Source organism: Sphaeramia orbicularis, chromosome 24 (genome assembly GCF_902148855.1).
Source record: "Sphaeramia orbicularis chromosome 24, fSphaOr1.1, whole genome shotgun sequence".
Lineage (NCBI taxonomy): Eukaryota > Metazoa > Chordata > Actinopteri > Kurtiformes > Apogonidae > Sphaeramia > Sphaeramia orbicularis.
Window position 1 is genome coordinate 47305337 of NC_043979.1, and position 20556 is coordinate 47325892.

Below are 20556 nucleotides of genomic sequence, written 5' to 3' on the forward strand. Positions count from 1 at the left end.
TGAACATTTTAGGGAATGGGCTTCAAGTCTGGACATATGTTCAGTCTGGACTACAAACCGCTGCTGTTGACAAACAATTATGGAGAACACTGGAGAAATGTTGGTCTGACCGTCTGGACCTGATATGAGCAAATGTGGAGACAGAACGAGTTATAGACGTAACAAATTAAAAAGGAATTCAAACAGGTTGTAGAAATCCACTGGATTTTTGCCCAAATGAATCTAAAGATAGTTTTGCAGCAGCTTGGAGGGTTCAAATTCAAACTGTCTGAACTATTAGGGTCCAAATACACAAAGAAATGAAGCACAGACTAAGAACAGTGGGTTTGAATAAAGACCACTGACTTACAGTGACTTACACTGACTTACAGTGACTACAGGGACTTACATTGACTTACAGTGACTTACAGTGGGCCAGCAGGTAGTCAGTAGTGGGCTTTTCCATTGGACATCTGCAAAACTTTACCAATGTTTAACTCAATGTCGAAAAACAGAAGGGTGTAATGTTGGTTTTTCCATTAAATCACAAATTTGTTTATTCATTATTGATATTGTGAGATGACATGAGACTCTTTTCCATAAACATGGTGACTACATAAATATGGTGTTGATTTACAGATATATTCATATTATTATGGATATATTATCCTCTATCTTGTATTAAATTAAAAATTATTCAGTTTCCCGTGTGTCCACACATTTCTTTTAAACTCTTCTTCTTCACTTGTTGTAACGTCCGTCAACATCTGCTTTTTTTTCATTCAGGTGACTCTAGCTGCAGAAAAAGGTCTTCCATTGCAGTTTTGCGTGATATACCATTTGCACTACGCCTGAAAAGCCACACTCTTGCCAGTGCAAAAACTTTTAATCGAAAACAGAGTTTTGGCAAAATTGTCGTCTTCGATTTGGTAATTTTTTATGCACAAGTTAGATTCACACAATTTGAGGGTCAATGGAAAAGTATTGTATGAGGGGGAGCTACATTTCACTTTCTCACAGCTTTATCTACAGAGCTAAAAAAACCCACCACGTCCTCCACAAACAGGACCGCGTCACATTACTTTTTAGAATTATACCCCACCAGCACCACCACCACCACCACCAAGCATGGGGGGGCTCATGATGCCATGAGTGGGGTGTGGATCAAAAAAGGCCGATAAAGCTTGTGTTAAAGTATAAAAGTGCGGGTGAACTCACTGTGTTGGCTCTCCTCCAGCGAGCGGCTGATACGTGACCCTGTAGTTCTGGACTTTTCCGGGCGCCGGGTCCCATTTGACGCTGAGCGTGGTGATGGTGGCGTTATAAACACGCAGTTTTGAGGAGGATCAGGACGCACTGAGAGCATACAGATACATGGAGTTAGATCAGCTGTGGAGTCAGTGCAGCTGGAGGTTTGGGTTAGGGGTGAAGATGAGGATGAGGAGGTTGGCCATGGGGATGGTGAGGCCTCCACAATGATGATGATGATGATGATGATGATGAAGCTGCAGGGTCAGGTGACGATAAAAGCAACAAAACAGGAGCAGCAACGGAGCCGAGGAGGGCTGGAGTCATTTACTGATGTTCTCATTCACACCGAATACAAGAACTATGAATAAAATATTAAAAAAATAAAAAATGTAAATACTCTGAACCCTTTTAAAAACAGCTGTGTCTCAGAGCCACATTCTGCATTCCACCATCATTCAAAATACTGCAACTCCAGCCGCAGAGTGCAGTCAGTGAGAGAGACATGGAAGATTTTTATTACATTTGGTGAAGTTCTAGCTGTGAATTCTTGTAAATAAATGTATATAATAGTGATCCTGCTGCTTTGAGAGTGTTCTACTAGTGTGTTTTATCATATTTTGTCAGGGTTCACAGTTTTTTCACTTTTTCCACTCATTATCTGTATTTTATGGTGTATACAGTTTAATTTTTAAGCTGTAAAATATTATATAAATGTATGTACATTTTTTAATATATGTAAATCTATATGCAGAGAGTGAACAGAGATAAAAATGACTAGAAATAACTAAAAATAAGAAGCTGGAACATGGACACAGAATGATCTATACAAACTAAAGTGTTTGAGCAGATGGAAAATAGTGAATGTTTATTTCTATTATCTCATTAAATTTCATTCTGAACATTTACAGTTGTTTTCATAATAACTATGACAAAAAATGCAAGTCATTTAAGTAATTATTACAAATAATCATGATAATTGATGGGCAGACACTGAAAAGAAAGGGGCCAAAAGGTTTGGCAAAACAGACATTTTCTGGCTGTTTTATTGCAAAAAAAACAAAAAAACAAAAAAACAAAAAAGAAATAAACAAACAAAAAACCATAAGAAATCTAGGCCTGTTCTAAGGGCAGTCCTTACAGAGCTAAATTTTAAAGCCTACAGTAATTTAGTGTTCGCAAAACACAGAATTTCAAAAAATGAATTTGTACTTTTGTTGTATATTGACAGATTAGATGAACATGGAAGACTGTATTTTTAGCTACAACATTTATTTGAAATCAAATCCTACTGTGAGGTTTTCAGCTGCTTTTCCTTGATTTAGACGATAAAGTTTGAAGATAAAGAGGAAACATCTGGCCCTGACAAAGTGACGTTTATCAGAAAGTTCGTCTGCAGTAGTTGTTTGTGCATATTTGGTGTCAAAATTTGACAAGAATAATTCATTGGAATTATAATAAAGTGATTTCTATCATCAGGTCTCACACTGTTGTTGCTACACTAATATAACAAAATATAATTACCATAAAAATGTGGAAATAGCTGTAAATTTCTTGGGGAAATTGGGAAAAAGATATTTTAGGTATTAAGGGGAGTAAAAATGTGATGTTTTGTACCACAAATATTAACAACATTACTCTTATTTTAGACGGTAAAGCAGTACATTTAGAGAACATACTGTATGTGTAAAGTAAAGGTCATGACCTCCAACCCTCCTGCACACAAGCAACGACATGCAACAACTTTAATGAACATTATTAAAGGTGAAGGATGATGTGAAGATACGATGACATGACGTTATGATGTGAGACGACTGTGACAAAGACAACTGGTGAATATTGGACAAAAACTGGAGAACGAAGTGTTACGGTCACACTTTAAATGCACATTTGGAGCTTAAAAATCTACGTCCATACCAGAACCATGTTTATGAAAAGGTCAAATAACTGACTTAAAATGATCTAATATGAAAACTGCCACCTGAACTGAAGTTAAATCAGTAAGTATGTTGATTTATTATGATATACAGCTCATATTGTCTAAAATTGGTCTTAAATAATGATTAAATATGTGTCTGTCATCTGCCCTGTATATGTTTATAGTATTTATATTCTATAGTAAGGTTCATGAGGGGTAGGATTAAATAAGTTTATACTACTCCCTACTCCTTTTCGACTGCAAATTTGGACTTGTTTGTACTTGAAGACAGATTCTGTTCATTTAAATGTTAATTTTGTTTTATTTATTTCTTTTCTATTAGATAGATAGATAGATAGATAGATAGATAGATAGATAGATAGATAGATAGATAGACAGATAGACGATGACGATAGATAGATAGATAGATAGATAGATAGATAGATAGATAGATAGATAGATAGATAGATAGATAGATAGATAGATAGATAGATAGATAGATAGATAGATAGATATCACATCAGTCTGTATATGATGTTCATTATCCACCTGTATATGTCCATCTGTATATTACTATATGTCTGTATCACTCAAATATATCTATTTATTATGTCTATTAACACATTCATTGTACTTTATTACTGTATATTATAATCTGTTTATTAAGCTGTATATAATAATCTGTATAGTATATTATAGTATGTTAATATATTATTATATAAACTAAATATATAATGAAAAAATGTTAAAAAAAAAAAAAATCATTGTACTTTAATACTGTATATTATAATCTGTTTATTAATCTGTATATAATAATCTGTATAGCATTATATAGTATATTAGTATATTATTATATAAACTAAATATATAATAAAAAATGTGAAAAAAATTAAATTCATTGTACTTTAATACTGTATGTTATAATCTGTTTATTAATCTGTATATAATAATCTGTATAGTATATTTATAGAACTCCAATATCTTGCATATTTATATCCATACTGTATATTATATCCATACGGTACATCTACTGATTACACTCATGGTTTAGATGCTAACTGTGTTTCATTACCTTGTACTTGTGCATGTGTAATGACAGAGTTGAATGTAATTATATGAGTGGGAAGTTTCCAGATGGGTGAATGTAACTGTTCCTGATGGTGTGAACACAGATATGAATTAAAGTGCGGTTCCATCAACACTGTGCGCTCATCGTCCACTTCCCACACAAACTGATCAGTAATGAAAGGAGCTGGTCCTTCTGTTACCACCTACCTCGAGCCTTCAACACTAGAAGAGACGTCAGAAGGACAACAGGGGTTATTTTAGGCTCATTCTAAACTCTGGTGAGTATATTCAAATATGTGCGAGGGCCGGCAGAGGGGCGGCGGTTGGCTTACGTGTGCGCTCGTTCCCCATCAGGTCCTCGCTCTCCGACTCGTCCGGGTAGATGGCGGTGACGGTGACGGTGTACTCGGTGTCGGGGTCCAAATCCTCCAGGAGGTGGGTGGTTTCATCGTTATTCAGAATGGCCTGAATAAGGAGGAGGGAAAAAAGGAAAAAACAACTTGTTAAAACTATCTGCTTTTTATGATCACAGTGAGGAAAATGGAGAGTCACAGCCACCGTTGTTTTTTTTTATTTTTTATTTATTTATTTGCACATCATAAAACAGCAAGAAAGAAAGAAAAAAACAACAACATTCAAACAAGTAACATCATTGTGCAGGAGAGGTTAGAAGCCAAAAAAGGCCTGTATGAATACCTCCCCAGAAAGTAAACAATACAAAAGAAAAAAGAATTTAAAAAAAAATTGTTTTTCATCCAAAAAGCTTTTTACTTCAAACAACAGGCAGCATCTCCTCACAAACACCAAAACCAGAGGGATTAGGCCAATTGTGCAACTATTTTCTACACACGATGGATAAATTTGGAGATTTTTCTGTACTTTTCTGACAGAGAACAAATTAGAGGCACAGACTGTCTCCAGTATTCGTCATTCATTCATCTGAGGAATTCTATTGTATTCTATTCTATTCAATCACACGATGCAGCACAAAGGGATTGTGGGTATTTAAGATGCCTGAAATAACCACAGGAGCTACACTGACGTGCAGATTTCATTCCATTGTTTTGTAATACTCTTATATTGTGAACGTGATGTAAACATGATCATAAAACGCTCCTAAAACCTGAAGAACATCCATCTAAATCAGGTCTTAAAGCTGCACACTCTCCAAACATACCGCAGTGTTTTCATGACCTGTACTAAATTCACAACGTTGTCATATTTAGAATAATAGCGGAATATTAACGCGGTGATTGATTCACAGCAGCAAGAAAACATTCCACCTTAAAAGTTTCTGGCACAGCATTGGAGCAGAAGTGAATTAATGCAAACTATGTACAGATGAAAAGGCAGAGGACGTAGATTCATTTATCATTCATTCTTCTGACGGTTTCTTTGTTTATGACGCAAGGAATTAAATGGAAATGAAAGGGAATGAAAGCATTTAGACTAAAGAGACGAGTATGAATCAGATTCACCCTATAATAACTACCGTGTAGAACAGACCTGGAAGGCATTTATCCTGACAACTGTTGTTTGTCTACAGTTAAGGAAGAAAAATGGTTGACTTAGGTTTAATACAGGCCAAGCGGTCTGTTGCTTTATGTTGGAAAACTGTTGGTTGTCCCTCTCTTGACTTCTGGTTTAACTAATTTAACTCAAGTTTGGCTCATTAGAAGAGAGCTTCGGAATTCTGCAACAATTGGAAGATGTTCCTAGAATTAATTAAGAATTACTTACAAGAATTCCCCACTAAAACGCTGGTAAAAGGAATAAAAATCTTCCATCTCTCTCTCACCGACTGCACTCTGCTGCTCTAAGCTCCGCCCTCTTCCCCCCTCCCCTCAGTCAATGCTGACCTCTATCCCAGTGGGTAATATAGCAAACAAAAGCTCAGAATCTCAGCTTTCAGATGACGTTGGATCTTATCAATAGCGAAACTGGTTCAGGAGTTACGGTAAATTGAAGTTAAATTGAATGACGGTGGTGCTGTAAGAAAGAAGAGCTAAATTCACACGTTTGAGAAGCTGCAATCAGTAAAAATTCTGCAGATCCACTTTGCCGGAGCCAACCCCTGAGAGAAGCAAAGGTATTTTACAGCTTCGGCTTTAATTGGTCAATAAAGGAAGTGTAATGATGTGGAGTTGTGAGATAAAGTCAGTTTTTTCGCTGTGCAGAATGTGAATTGGGTGGGGGAAGCAAAACGGGCCCAAAAATGTTCAGTTTGAGCCAAAGCGTGAAAGCAAAGAAACAAAGAGCGTTATTGTTGCTTCAGTCAAAGTGGATGTTTTTACTTAAGTCCTGGAGAAAACAATAACCGTGTTTCGTGAGGCATGGCGGTCTGACGGATCTGTGAGACCACCATGGATTCAGACTTGACATCTTTTTATTCCACTAATTAGAAAAATGTTCCCTGACAGATCTGAAAAAAAAAGATGTTTTACTCTGGACCTGCACAAATCCACCTCCACTCCTGGACTCAGCTGGTGTTCCCTGATACCTACAGTATGTTCCCTCGTACATATGTTCACTAGTACCTATGTTTCCCTAGTACATATGTTTCCTGGTGCCTAAGTTCCCTGGTCCATATGGTCTCTAGTAGATATGTTCCCTGGTGCCTAAGCTCCCTGGTCCATATGTTCTCTAGTAGATATGTTCCCTGTGCCTAAGCTCCCTGGTCCAATGTTTCTCTAGTAGATATGTTCCCTGGTGCCTAAGCTCCCTGGTCCATATGTTCTCTAGTACATATGTTCCCTGGTGCTTAAGTTCCCTGGTACATATGTTCTCTGGTACCTAAGTTCCCTGGTACATATGTTCCCTAGTGCCTATGTTCCCTGGTGCCTATGTTTCCTAGAACATATGTTTCCCTGGTGCCTATTTTCCCTGGAACATAAGTTCCCTAGTGCCTATGTTACCCAGTACCTATGATCCCCAGTACCTATGTTCCGTAGCACATATGTTTACTAGTACCTATGTTCCCCAATACCTAAGTTCCCTCGCCAATATATTCCCTGGTACATATGTTCTCTGGTACCTATGTTCCCTGGTGCCTAAGTTCCCTGGTACATATTTCTCTAGTACATATATTCCCTGGTACATATGTTCCCTGGTGCCTAAGTTCCCTGGTACATATGTTCTCTAGTTCCTATGTTCCCTGGTGCCAAAGTTCCGTGGTACATATGTTCTCTAGTACATATATTCCCTGGTACATATGTTCCCTGGTGTCTAAGTTCCCTGGTACATATGTTCTCTAGTTCCTATGTTCCCCAGTGCCTATCTTCCCTAGTACCTATGTTCCCTGATGCCTATGTCCCTAGAACATATGTTCCCTGGTGCCTATGTTCCCTAGTACCTATGTTCCCTAGTACATATGTTCCCCTGTACAGGTGCTCCCTAGTACCTATGTTCCCTGGTGCCTATGTTCCCTAGTACCTATGTTCCCTAGCAGATATGTTCTCCAGTACAGATGCTCCCTAGTACCTATGTTCCCTGGTACATAAATTCCCTAGTACCTATGTTCCCTGGTGCATAAATTCCCTAGTACCTATGTTCCCTGGTGCATAAATTCCCTAGTACCTATGTTCCCTGGTACATAACTTCCCTAGTACCTATGTTCCCTAGCACATATGTTCCCCAGCACATATATTCCCTAGTACCTAAGTTCCCTGGTACATATATTCCCTAGTACCCATGTTCCCTGGTACATATATTCCTTATACCTATGTTCCTGGTGCCTATGCTCCCTGGTACATATATTCCCTAGTAACCTATGTTCCCTGGTGCCTAATTTGCCTAGTACATATGTTCCCTGGTACATATATTCCCTAGTACCTAAGTTCCCTGTACATATATTCCCTAGTACCTAAGTTCTCTGGTACATATATTCCCTAGTACCTATGTTCCCTGGTACATATATTCCTTAGTACCTATGTTCCCTGGTACATATATTCCCTAGTACCTATGTTCCCTGGTGCCTAAGTTGCCTAGTACCCATGTTCCCTGGTGCCTAAGTTGCCTAGTACCTATGTTCCCTGGTGCCTAAGTTCTGCTAGTACCTATGTTCCCTGGTACATATATTCCCTAGTACCTATGTTCCCTGGTACATATATTCCCTAGTACCTATGTTCCCTGGTACATATATTCCCTAGTACCTATGTTCCCTGGTGCCTAAGTTGCCTAATACCCATGTTCCCTGGTGCCTAAGTTGCCTAGTACCCATGTTCCCTGGTGCCTAAGTTGCCTAGTACCTATGTTCCCTGGTACATATATTCCCTAGTACCTATGTTCCCTGGTACATATATTCCCTAGTACCTATGTTCCCTGGTACATATATTCCCTAGTACCTATGTTCCCTGGTGCCTAAGTTGCCTAGTACCCATGTTCCCTGGTGCCTAAGTTGCCTAGTACATACGTAGTCAGTACGTTCACCAGTTTCATCAAAGGTACATTACAGATCGATTATTACCAACATTTAAAACGTTTTTAATTCAGACAAACAAACACTGGTGGAAACATAACCTCTTTGGTGGAGGTAAAAATAAACAGACTAAAAAAAAGAAACAAAATATTTTATTCAACTAAACTCTTCACCATTAAATGACTTAGTACCAGGGAACACAGACCTCCGGTTCTAATGTCCTAAGTCGGTGGGTTCCTGTCGGACGGTGACACTGGACAGTTGTGGGTTTAAATCGGTGCAGGTGTGTGTCTGTTCAGCTGAACTCAGAGCTGTAACGTCCTCTAAACTCAGGCTTCAGATTTTAATCACAGGAAGGAAACACCGTCAGGCTGCAGGCGAAAAACTAAAAAAAAAAAAAAAAACGGACGTAGGAACTGAAACCATGTGTGTAGCTGTCAGAGGCTGTCCACACCGGCTCATTTACATAATTTAAAGGAAAAAAACACACAGTCCAGCTGCTGAAGGTGCATTTTTGATCAACAGCTCCATGAACAGGTTGAATCTGCAGGTCACTTCCTTTATCGTTTCCTGACAATCAGCTGGGGTTTAACTGCTTCCATAAGTATATTATGTGGACAAAAGTATGTGGACACAGGTGTTCGTTTTCTAACAGGGGTCTGGGATACCAAACAATAAGGACGAATGTCAGAACAGAGTTTTCTATTATGGGATGAATATCATTACATTGGTTAGTTTGGGTTAAATTATTATCTTTGCTTCCAAAACTTAATTTACCTCAATTTTAATATTTTTTCAACTGTGACTATGATTTTAAATGTTCTACCTCCAAATCTCTAAATATTTTCATGCTCTGACTGTAAATAATAATTTTATACCACAACTAACCATCTACTTTCTTCTGCGTGTGCTTATTCTGTAAATTATTATGTAAATTTTTCTCTAGATTTCTAAAATATGTTTTGTGCTCTGACTAAATTACCATTTTCTACCACAACTAACCACTGACTTTCTTTTTAGTGTGTGTGTATTTTGCTCATTATGATGGTCTATTTATTTTTGCTCATTTTGATGCTTATTGATATTTTTCAACCATGACTATGATTTTAATGTCCTTCCTCTAAATTTCTAAACTATTTTTCCTGCTCTGACTGTAAATAATAATTTTCTACCACATCTATCCATCTACTTTCTTCACATCTCACTGAGGAAGAAAAATCTACCATGAAACTTTGAGGAAATATTGATGTTTTTATCTCAAATCCTCATGAACAGGACATCTGACAACTGTAGACATGATGTGTCCCAATATTTATGTCCATATAGTTTAGAAACAGCATATTTCCTTAAGTTTAATGGTAGATTTTTCTTCCTCAGTGAGATGTGAAGAAAGTAGATGGTTAGATGTGGTAGAAAATTATTATTTAGTCAGACCACAAAACATATTTTAGAAATTTGAAGAATAATTTACAGAATAATTTACATAATAAGCAAAAAATAATAATAAAAATGAACAACACAGGCACCAAAATGAACAAAATAAGCATCAAAATGAGCAAAATAAGTATCAAATGAACAAAATAAGTATAAAAATGAACAAAATAAGTATCAAAATGAGCAAAATAAGCATCAAATGAACAAAATAAGCATCAAAATGAACAAAATAAATAACAGAGGATCATAATGAGATAAATACACACAAAAATGGAAGTAGATGGTTAGTTGTGGTAGAAAAGGGCTATTTAGTCAGAGCACAAAACATATTTTAGAAATTAGAGAATAATTTACAGAATAAGCAACAAAAATAATAAAAATGAACACAGGCATCAAAATGAACAAAATAAGCATCAAATGAGCAAAATATTGATGTTTTTCTGTCTAATCCTCATAAACAGGACATTTCACAGCTGTAGACATGATGTGTCCCAATACTTTTGTCCATATACTTTGGAAACATGAACATTTCCTTAAAGTTCCTTGACCCCTGTTAGAAAAGAAAACCCTTGAATTCAACGTGTCCACATACTTTTGTCCATATAGTGTACTTCACAGTGTCCGTACTATGACGGACATATTTTTGCATTCATAATCTGAGAGTAAATACTCGTATCTTACAAATTTGGCTTCGCTGTCGCCCCTCTTGGTCCATCCCAGACGGTACAGGGCCACGTCGGAGCTCCGTGTTCCCATGTGGCTCTGAACGACGTCTGACCGACCTCAGAGAAACGAAGGTTCTTCGGAGCAGGAACGACATCTGAGCGAAACACGACAAACGAACAACGAAGAGGTTTAGAAAGAGGGACAAACTGTCGATATCGACAAGAAAACTAAGGAACTAAAATTAAAAGAATTTATACAATGATTTAAGAATTGTAACGTATCGCGTCATACAGGGTGAGTCAGAAAAAACGCTCTTTCCATTTAAAGAAATTGTACTGCTAAAACGGAAACACTGATTTTTCTTTTGACCATACAGTCATATTGATGTGGTTATGGAGCATGTCTGCTGATGTAGTCATAGATTTATTGCATTGCATAAGAGAGAGAAGGTCCATTGTTTATTGGGCACTGAAATACCTGCCAACACAATGTATGCCACAGTGAACAAACTGAAATTGACAACAATTACAGGAGTCGGGGCTTTGCTTTCACACTCAGGACATAGGCCTACATGACAGTGCCCAGGGAGTTTTCATCATGGCAAGACCACAGTTTACGGATGTGCAGAGAGCTTTCATGGTGACAAAATTCTCCCCGATCCCCGGACTTGACCCCCCTTGATTTTTTCTTGTGGGGGTATCTTAAAAACCGTGTGTATCAGACTGTTCCACAAACTCTTCAGGAACTCCGAAATCGCATCACGGCTGAAATCCAAGCCCTACGACGAACACGAATGGCGAGAAGAGCTGTGTTAGAGATGGACAACGAGCACAGATTTGCATCAATCTGAATGGTAGCCAGGTTGAAGGTCGTGCCGGACGACTTCGTTGAGACAAAACATTTTGATGGCGAGTAAACATGCTGTAATGGTTGACAATTTCAATTTCATTCACGGTGGCATAAACTGTGTTGGCAGATATTTCGGTGCACAATAAACAATGGACATTCCCTCTGTTATGCTATGCCATAAATCAATGATTCAATCGCCAGACATGCTCAATAACCACATCAATATGACTGTATGATCAAAAGAAAAATAAGCATTTCCATTTCAGTGGTACAATTTCTTTAAATGAAAAGAGCGTTTTTTTCTGACTCACCCTGTATTATAACGTATCGCATCATATTGTCTTGTAACAGTGTATCGTATTGTATCATAATGTATCACATTGCAATGTATCGTATCGTACTTCATCATATTGTATCTTTTCATAGCGTATAGTATCTGAATGTATCGTATTGTATCGTAACATTGGATCATATCATAATGTACAGTATCGTACCAGATGCTTGTCCACATGTCTAAAAATTTACTTTATCTTGATGGAAAATGGATACCAATTGAAAGAAATTAATAAGAAATATGAGAATGAATATCAAACTAACAATCAAATCTACGGCTGAGAGAAAATTTTTACGTTTTTTATTTTATTTTCATCATATTTTGATCAATTATTTCCCCTTAAAGTCAGTATTTCCACTTAAGAAGCCTAATACAAACTATTATACAAACCTCAAATATTAAATCAACTACTGACTATAACTAATCAGCTATTAAACTGATTCATTAACGATCTTTAACACATCAGAACTAAAAGTGTTATTTTGTTAGTTTCATGCAAATACACATCACCTTTTGTGCTCCTGTTAAACTGGATCATTGTCTTGTTAAAAGTACTGTATTACATCTGAGGTGTTAAACTAACCCAGTTTAGGACCAGTTCGTTCCACGCCATAAACCAGAGTCACCACTAACTGCCTGACTGTAGGTGTTTGAATGCAGACCCAGACCTGTGATGGCGCTGCCCAGCATCGGGGATCCGGGGCCTTCGTCGTAGACGGGGGTGACGGCCACGTCGTACTCGGTCTGGGAGATGAGTCCGGACAGATCCAGGGTGGTGATGTCACCGTTCACCTCCACCTGCACAAACACCAGTCACACGTTCAGTTTATTCAGTTAAAGCAGCTGCAGCAGCATCACATCAACGAATATGTTCATTTTACTTTAATATTTAACCCTTAAAGCCACAAACCTCCACCTTCAACCTAAACATCTGCTGATCTAAACATCTTTAATACCTGCCGATCCACTAAAACTATCAATACATGGAAATAATTGGTGTAAAACACAGTTATTCATGTTTTCATGGTCATCAGATATGACCCATTAGGACGTTCAGAGGCTCCGTAGTTACCGTGGAAACACCGTCATCTCTATCCTTTCAATGCTTTGCATTTTTAATATTTCAAACATTCCTAAAAATTCCAAAATTTAAATTTCTCTACTGTGAACAAACTTTATAGACATTGTCTTAAAGAAGATACATAACATTTTTGAAATGAATCTGATCAGTAGTTTTGGAGAAGAAAATTGGTGAAATCTAGTCACTGCTGACCTTGAGTATGACCCTTCAAGGTCAAAGGTCACGGACCAAAGTCAAAGTTCATATATGATTTCTATCAGTGATTCATAGGAACTAGATTCATATCTGTAACTATTTACATGTTACAAACCATCAAAATATGGACCATTAGAAGGAAAAGTAAATTTTCAATATTTAAAAAAAATGGTAAAAATAAATAAATAAATCATTCCCCCAAAAAATTATATCTGTTGATCCACTAATCCTATCAATACATGTACAGTAAAAGTAGCACAAGTAAATTTTCAGTATTTCCAATATTTCCATAAGGTTTAATGGGAGATGGTTTGTTGTGGTAGAAAATTATTAAAACAATCAGAGCAGAAACAAATATTATAGAAATTTAGAGGAAGAACATTTAAAATCATCGTCATGGATAAAAAAAAATGTTGAGAGAAATTATGTTTTGGAGGCAAAGATAACAATTTAAACCAAACTAACCAAAGCAATGATATCTACCCCAATATAAAACTATATTCTGACATTAGTCATTATAGTTTTGTTAGAAAAACACCTGAATTCAATCTGTCCACATACTTTTGTCCATATGGTGTAGTTTCCAGTGCTCAGAACTCTGCATATCGGGCCAAAAACACAAAGTGAAGGATTTCACTCTGTAACTGTGAATTACAACCCATTTGTGCCGTAACCTGCCCTGCTTTAAGCCACGTAAACACTGAGATCTGGGATGTTCCAGACAAAAAAAAACACAAAACAGAGCAATGACTTTGGACACTAATAAAAAAGACCATTCTCCATCTTAACCTGATGTGTAAGCTTCTGTAGGTAAACTGTAACCTCAACAGTCGGTGCAAAAGGTGTTTTTTGGGGGGTTTTGCGACTTCTCCACATCTGCAGTACATCTGTAAATAGTTTGTACATACCAGAGCTACTTTTTAAATACTGTCTGTACTTTTTTATCTAGTGTGCTGCATGTCTTGTTCTCAGTTCACCACCTGAGCTACTATGAAGGCACTGTGTGTGTTCAGACATTTGAGTCTGTCTAGATCACTGCGTGTCCATGTTTGTCTTGTTCTTTTTGGTTCTTTGCTGTCATTTGGATCCTGTTGATAGTCTGTGTTCACTTTGTGTCTAGTTGTAGACAGAGCCGCTCATTTCTCTGACAAAAACATTCATCATCTGATTCAAATACACACACTGCATCTGTGTATGAACTGGAGAGATCTGACTATAGATTTATAAATATACAGATTTACAAATATACACACATTTAGAGAAGATTTACAGATACAATACAACTATCAATCAACTAAAGAAACCAGAAAAATACAGAGAAAAACAGTGAAAAAAAGGCATAAACTTAATAAAAATATGACAAATCATACTAGTAGAACACTCCCAAACAGCACTATCACTAGTATATACAATTATTTACAAGAATTCACAGCTAAAACTTTGTTAAAAGTAATAAAATCTTCCATTTCTCTCTCACTGACTGCACTCTGCTGCTCTAAGCTCCACCCACTTCCGCCCCTCCCCCTCAGCCAATGCAGACCTCTACCCTAATGTGTTATCGACCAATAGAAAGAACCCAATCTCAGCTAAAAGATGACATTTTAATTTTGTCGATATCGAAAACAGTTCAGGTCATTTGAATGACGGTGGATGTGAAACGTGTCACCGGAGACACAATGGTCTTTAAAGGGTTAAATACCTGATTTGACCCGGACCCCTCCCTGGTTTTTTACCTCTTTCAGGTCTCCTTCCTCTGGTTTGTAGGTGACCAGGTACTTGCGGACTGCTCCTGGAGCGGCGTCCCAGTTCAGTTTCATGGTGGAGTGAGTAACGTCAGTGATCCTCAGTTCTCCAGCTGGAGGCATGGGCACTGAAAGTTACAACAAACGTCAACACTTTCACCTCCAGAAGTCAAAACATCAGAACATTTAAGACCAGGGTGATGTTTTTGGAGATGGTAAAAACAGCTGAGTGACGCCTTTGGGTCGGATACAGACGGAAGTTTGGCTTTTCAGTTCAGAACGCATCTGTTTTCTGTGTGAAAGCAGTCGATCCAAACACAAACGACACCGTGGGATCGTCGAAAACGGAACTCCTCCAAACTGTTAACGTTCTGACCCGACCTACACTGGAAAAAATCAAACTCTGACCAAGGGTATTTTTCTCATTTCTAGTCCAAATATGTCATCACACTTAAAATCAGACAGAATCACCTACAGAGGAACTTTTCAGTGAGATAGAAGAACTGATTAATAGACAATAGATCTGGAAAATCTGATTTTAAGAAATGTGACCAAGATAATTTTCACTTGTTCCATTGGCAGATTTTTTTTGCTTGAATTGAGCGAAAAAAATTTTGAATAAAGCAAAAATCTTAAATGAAGCAAATGTTTTTACACACATATATATATATATATATAATATATATACATATATATATATATATATATATATATATATATATATATATATATATATATATATATACATATATATATATGATTTGTACACAAAAAATGGAAAATACAGAGGATAATATTGTATTAACTGTTGATAAATCACTTAAAAAAGGTGAAATAGAGAGAAAAATTTATTTGGAAGTTGCCATAATTAAATTTTTTTTCTACTTGTCTTTTTCTTTGCACTTGTGTGTTGTTTGCTGCTGTTGTAAACTGTGAAATTTCCCGAAGGTGGGGTCAATAAAGTCTTATGTCATCTTAAAATAACATGTCCTAAGTAAAGAACAAATTGAACACAATAATCAAGAAAATGAACCAAACACTAAAGAAAATGAACCAAATAATGAAAAGACTGAACATAAGATGAAGAAAATAATAAAAACAATTAAGAAGATGAACACAATGATGCATACAATCAACAAAAAAACATAAAATAATCAAGAAAAAGGTTAAAAGGCACAAAAATTAGGGAACTGCCACAAAAGTAGCACTGGATAATAGAGATAAACAACATGGTCTAATAAACAAATACTGTGTGTGTGTGTGTGTGTGTGTGTGTGTGTGTGTGTGTGTGTGTGTGTGTGTGTGTGTGTGCGTGTGTGTGTGTGTGTGTGTGTGTGTGTTGCGTACATGTGACCCCCGTCCCCTCCAGGGGCAGGCTGGTGGACTCTCCGTGCAGGGCGTACAGGCGGATGTTGTAGGCCGTGTTGGGCGTCAGCTGCACCAGTTGGACATTATTAACCGGTCCGACGCGTACCTGCACAAAGACAGATGTAGAGCACACAGACGGGGTGAGATAAGGGGAGGAGGGGGGAGGGGGAGGGGGAGGGGTGGGCACTGGTTTGTGTTTCTGGACTGAACAGCTGTTCAACAGACCTGAGCAAAGTCTGCTGGTGTCTGAACACAACACTGAACACAACACTGAACACAACACTGAACACTGAACACAACACTGAACACAACACTGAACACAACACAACACTGAACACGACACTGAACACGACACTGAACACAACACAACACTGAACACGACACTGAACACGACACTGAACACAACACTGAACACAACACTGAACACAACACAACACTGAACACAACACTGAACGCAACACAACACTGAACACAACACTGAACACGACACTGAACACAACACTGAACACAACACTGAACACAACACTGAACACAACACAACACTGAACACAACACTGAACACAACACTGAACACAACACTGAACACGACACTGAACACAACACTGAACACAACACTGAACACAACACAACACTGAACACAACACTGAACACAACACTGAACACAACACAACACTGAACACAACACCACACTAACACTGAACACAACACTGAACACAACACCACACTAACACTGCATACACACAACAACCTTAAACACAGACCCACTACACACACAGACACACAACACTGAACCTCAGATGCTGCAGGTCCATCAGAACCAGGACAAACAGACCCAGACCCAGTTTATTCCCAGACTGGTCTACACATTTAACTGAAAAGCTTCTTCCTCATTCAGCTACTAATTGTGTTAATTTCATGGGTTTTTTTTTTTTTTTACATATGTATGTGTTTTTGTACATAACTGAAAAAAATATTCATTCATTCATTCATTCATTCATTCATTCAAAAGGTCAGAACTCTGGTGTTCTTCTGCACAATCATGTCCAATAATGTGCATTAACTCTGTATAATGTAAATTATGTACAGTAATCATCTGTGATTACAATAACAATGTAATATTTATTCAATATTTATCAAAGATAAATGCACTATTGTTATATAGAATTGTTCATAGACAAACATACTGTTAATACTGGGTCTATTTTCATTTAGTTTTATTCTTATTTTACTTTTTGTAAACATTTCTATTCCATTTTCTTATTTTACATTTAGTTTTTGTAATTTTATATTCACTTTATTCTCATGTTCTTATGTATTGGTTTGTTTATTCATATTGTTGGACTGAACGCACAATGACAATAAAGGTCATTCTATGTGATTCGATTAGATTCGATTCTATGTTCAACTGTTCTTTAACTCTGTATTTCTACACAAACATTGTTCTTTTTTTGTTCTTTCCGAGTCCTTGTCTCCAGTTGGTTGTTGGAAACTCTTCAGTGAACAGGTTTTTAATTATTCTACATGTATGTGTATGTGTATTTGTATGTGTGTGTGTGTATGTGTGTGTATGTGTGTGTAGGTGTATGTTTATGTGTGTATGTGTATCTGTATGTGTGTGTATGTGTATGTGTGTATGTGTATCTGTATGTGTGTGTGTGTATGTGTATGTGTGTATGTGTATCTGTATGTGTGTGTGTATATGTGTGTGTATGTGTATGTGCTCAGCTGTTTCCATTTGAGCAGAACAGTCAGAACCTGCACATGAACACAGAACCGGTCTGCAGCTGCTGTGGCGACTGGTTTGTATTCTTCTTCAAGGTTTTTGGGTGTTTGTCAGAGAACGTGTGTTCCTGCTTTTTTACTGTTTATTCCAGACAGGTTACATCCTCCGATATCACACACACACTCATTTATTCACTATAAAACACATGATGGAAATGCACAGAACGGGCCTTTTACTTTGTTTTCTCCTTTGTTACATTTCAACAGTTGACCTCAGATCCAAGTACATGAACGTACAGCGGTGTCGGCTGGTGAAAACAGTCATCTGAAGACGTCACAGGAGGCTTTTTTTATCGTTTTATTCATCAGTTTATAGATAAGTTAGTTACAGTCATAGATCTAATGATAAATAACTGATATGATATTTAAATTATTCAGTAAAAAGGTTAAAACTCACTATAAGTCAGTATTTACCATGAGTTCTTTCAGCAGCTGAATGGTCTTAGTGCAGGGGTGTCAAACATAAGGACCATGGGCCAAAACCGGCCCCCCCAAAGGGTCCAATCCAGCCCTTCAGTCCAAAACTTATACTTAAGTTATTAATGGTCTGGTTTTAGTCCAGGTTCCACATTCAGACCAGTATGCTCAGACCAGTAAAATAATAACAGAATAACCTATAAATAGTGATGATTCTAAAAAGTGTAAAACAGTAAAGTTACTTCAAAAATAGAAAAAAAAACCAAGAAAAATTAGTGTAATTGTACCAATATTCTGCCTGTTATTAAATGTTTGGTGTATTTGTAGATCCACTGTGATCTGTACGTTATAATGAACATGTGGAAATGATAAACTGAGGCAGAATATTGGTAAAATTACACTTATTCATCTTAATAAATGTCAGTTCATGGTTGTTCATGTTATCCACATTTTTTTAAAGGATAGTTTGTAGTTGTCACCAAAGAGTCCAATCCAGGCCAATGGGAGGAATGTGTGAAATAATACTGAAGATATTAACAAACAAGGATGTTCAAGTCATGTAAGTTCAGCTTCCACATTCAATGTGAAGTGGGTCAGACTAATTAATACCATCAGAATAATCTATAAATAATAACAAATACAACATTTTTCTCTTTCGTTTAGTGTAAAAAAACGAAAATTATGTGAAAATGTTTATATTTCCAAAATATCACCGGCTGGAGAGTCTGCTTGTGACCAAAGGGTCGCCAGTTCGATTCCACGGACTGGCAGAAAAAGTTGTTGGCTGATGTGCCCTTGAGCAAGGCACTTAACCCCCCCATTTGCTCCCTGTGCACCTGCTATGGCCAGCCCTCTGCTCCCAGTCTGCAGTGTGTGTTATGTTCCTTCATGTTCTAGAGATGGGTTAAAAGCAGAGGTTAAATGTCAGTGTGTGGTTAAAAAAATGTACGATATACTGACAATAAAGGATCTTAATTTAATTTTAAAAATGTAATTAAAAATGTACTTTAATAATTTAACAAAACAAAGTGTAACTGTATCAATATTCTATTCTGTATTCTGTAAATTGGCTTAGAGTCTGATTTTGACCAACTCTATATGTAAAGTGTCATGAGAAAACTTTTGTTATGATTTGGCGCTATATAAATAAAATTGGATTTGATTTGATCAATATTCTGTCTGTTACTATATGTTTGGCGTATTTGTAGATCCACTGTGATCTGTATGTTACAATGTACATGTGGAAATGTTTATGAGTTGTCAATATTTATAGATTAATTATTTTGATATTCTATTCTATTCTATTCTATTCTATTCTATTCTATTCTATTCTATTCTATTCTATTCTATTCTATTCTATTCTAGTATTTTACTGGTTCTGACCCACTTCAGATTGAATGTGGAACCTGAACTAAAAACATCCTTGATTGTTAATGTCAATAATACAGGTGTAATTTTTGCATTTCACAAATTCATCCCATGGACTGAATTGGACTTATTGGTGGCCCAGTTATGGTCCATGGGCCGTATGTTTGACACCTGTTTTAAGGTCTGATGGACTTTTGGTATCAGCAGTCGTCCGTCCATTGTCTGTAAACAATTTTTCCATAATCTTCTCTGAAACTGTCAGTCAGAATGTCTTGATATTTATTGTGGAATATATTTGGGGTAAGGTCTACCAAGATTATTCAAAGAATTGAGAAATATAGGTTTTTGGATTTTTTATGAATTTTTGAAAATTTCAAAATCCCCATTGGTTTATCGAAGGAGACATTTCAAAGTGCATTAACTTCAAAACAGTTGAACATAACGATTTAATTACTATTGACAATAGATAGGAAGTCACATATGGGCTTTTATGTGGTGCTGTGACCTTTGACCTTGAGTGACCTTAAAAGGTCAAACTCAGACCGCAGATTTTGGCTATCCATGTACATGTATAAACATGTACAAGCACAAGATGAAAAGAAACACGACAAAAGTCCGTTCTACAAGAAGTTTTTCGAAATTTTCTGGAATGTGCAATAACCTGCTCTACCTCCCAGTACTTTAATTCAA

At 36.9% G+C, this 20556-nt stretch overlaps 1 protein-coding gene across 1 annotated transcript in view; it reads right to left on the reverse strand.

The window, feature by feature from the left end:
- Positions 1–1168: 1168 nt before the first annotated feature.
- Positions 1169–20556, reverse strand: part of LOC115414888 (collagen alpha-1(XII) chain-like) — a 131951-nt gene continuing 112563 nt past the window's right edge. Inside the window, 8 exon segments of the mRNA XM_030128249.1 lie at positions 1169–1335; positions 4421–4435; positions 4546–4678; positions 10746–10807; positions 10810–10884; positions 12582–12711; positions 14923–15059; positions 16279–16405. Coding sequence (XP_029984109.1) covers positions 1169–1335; positions 4421–4435; positions 4546–4678; positions 10746–10807; positions 10810–10884; positions 12582–12711; positions 14923–15059; positions 16279–16405 — 846 coding nt within the window.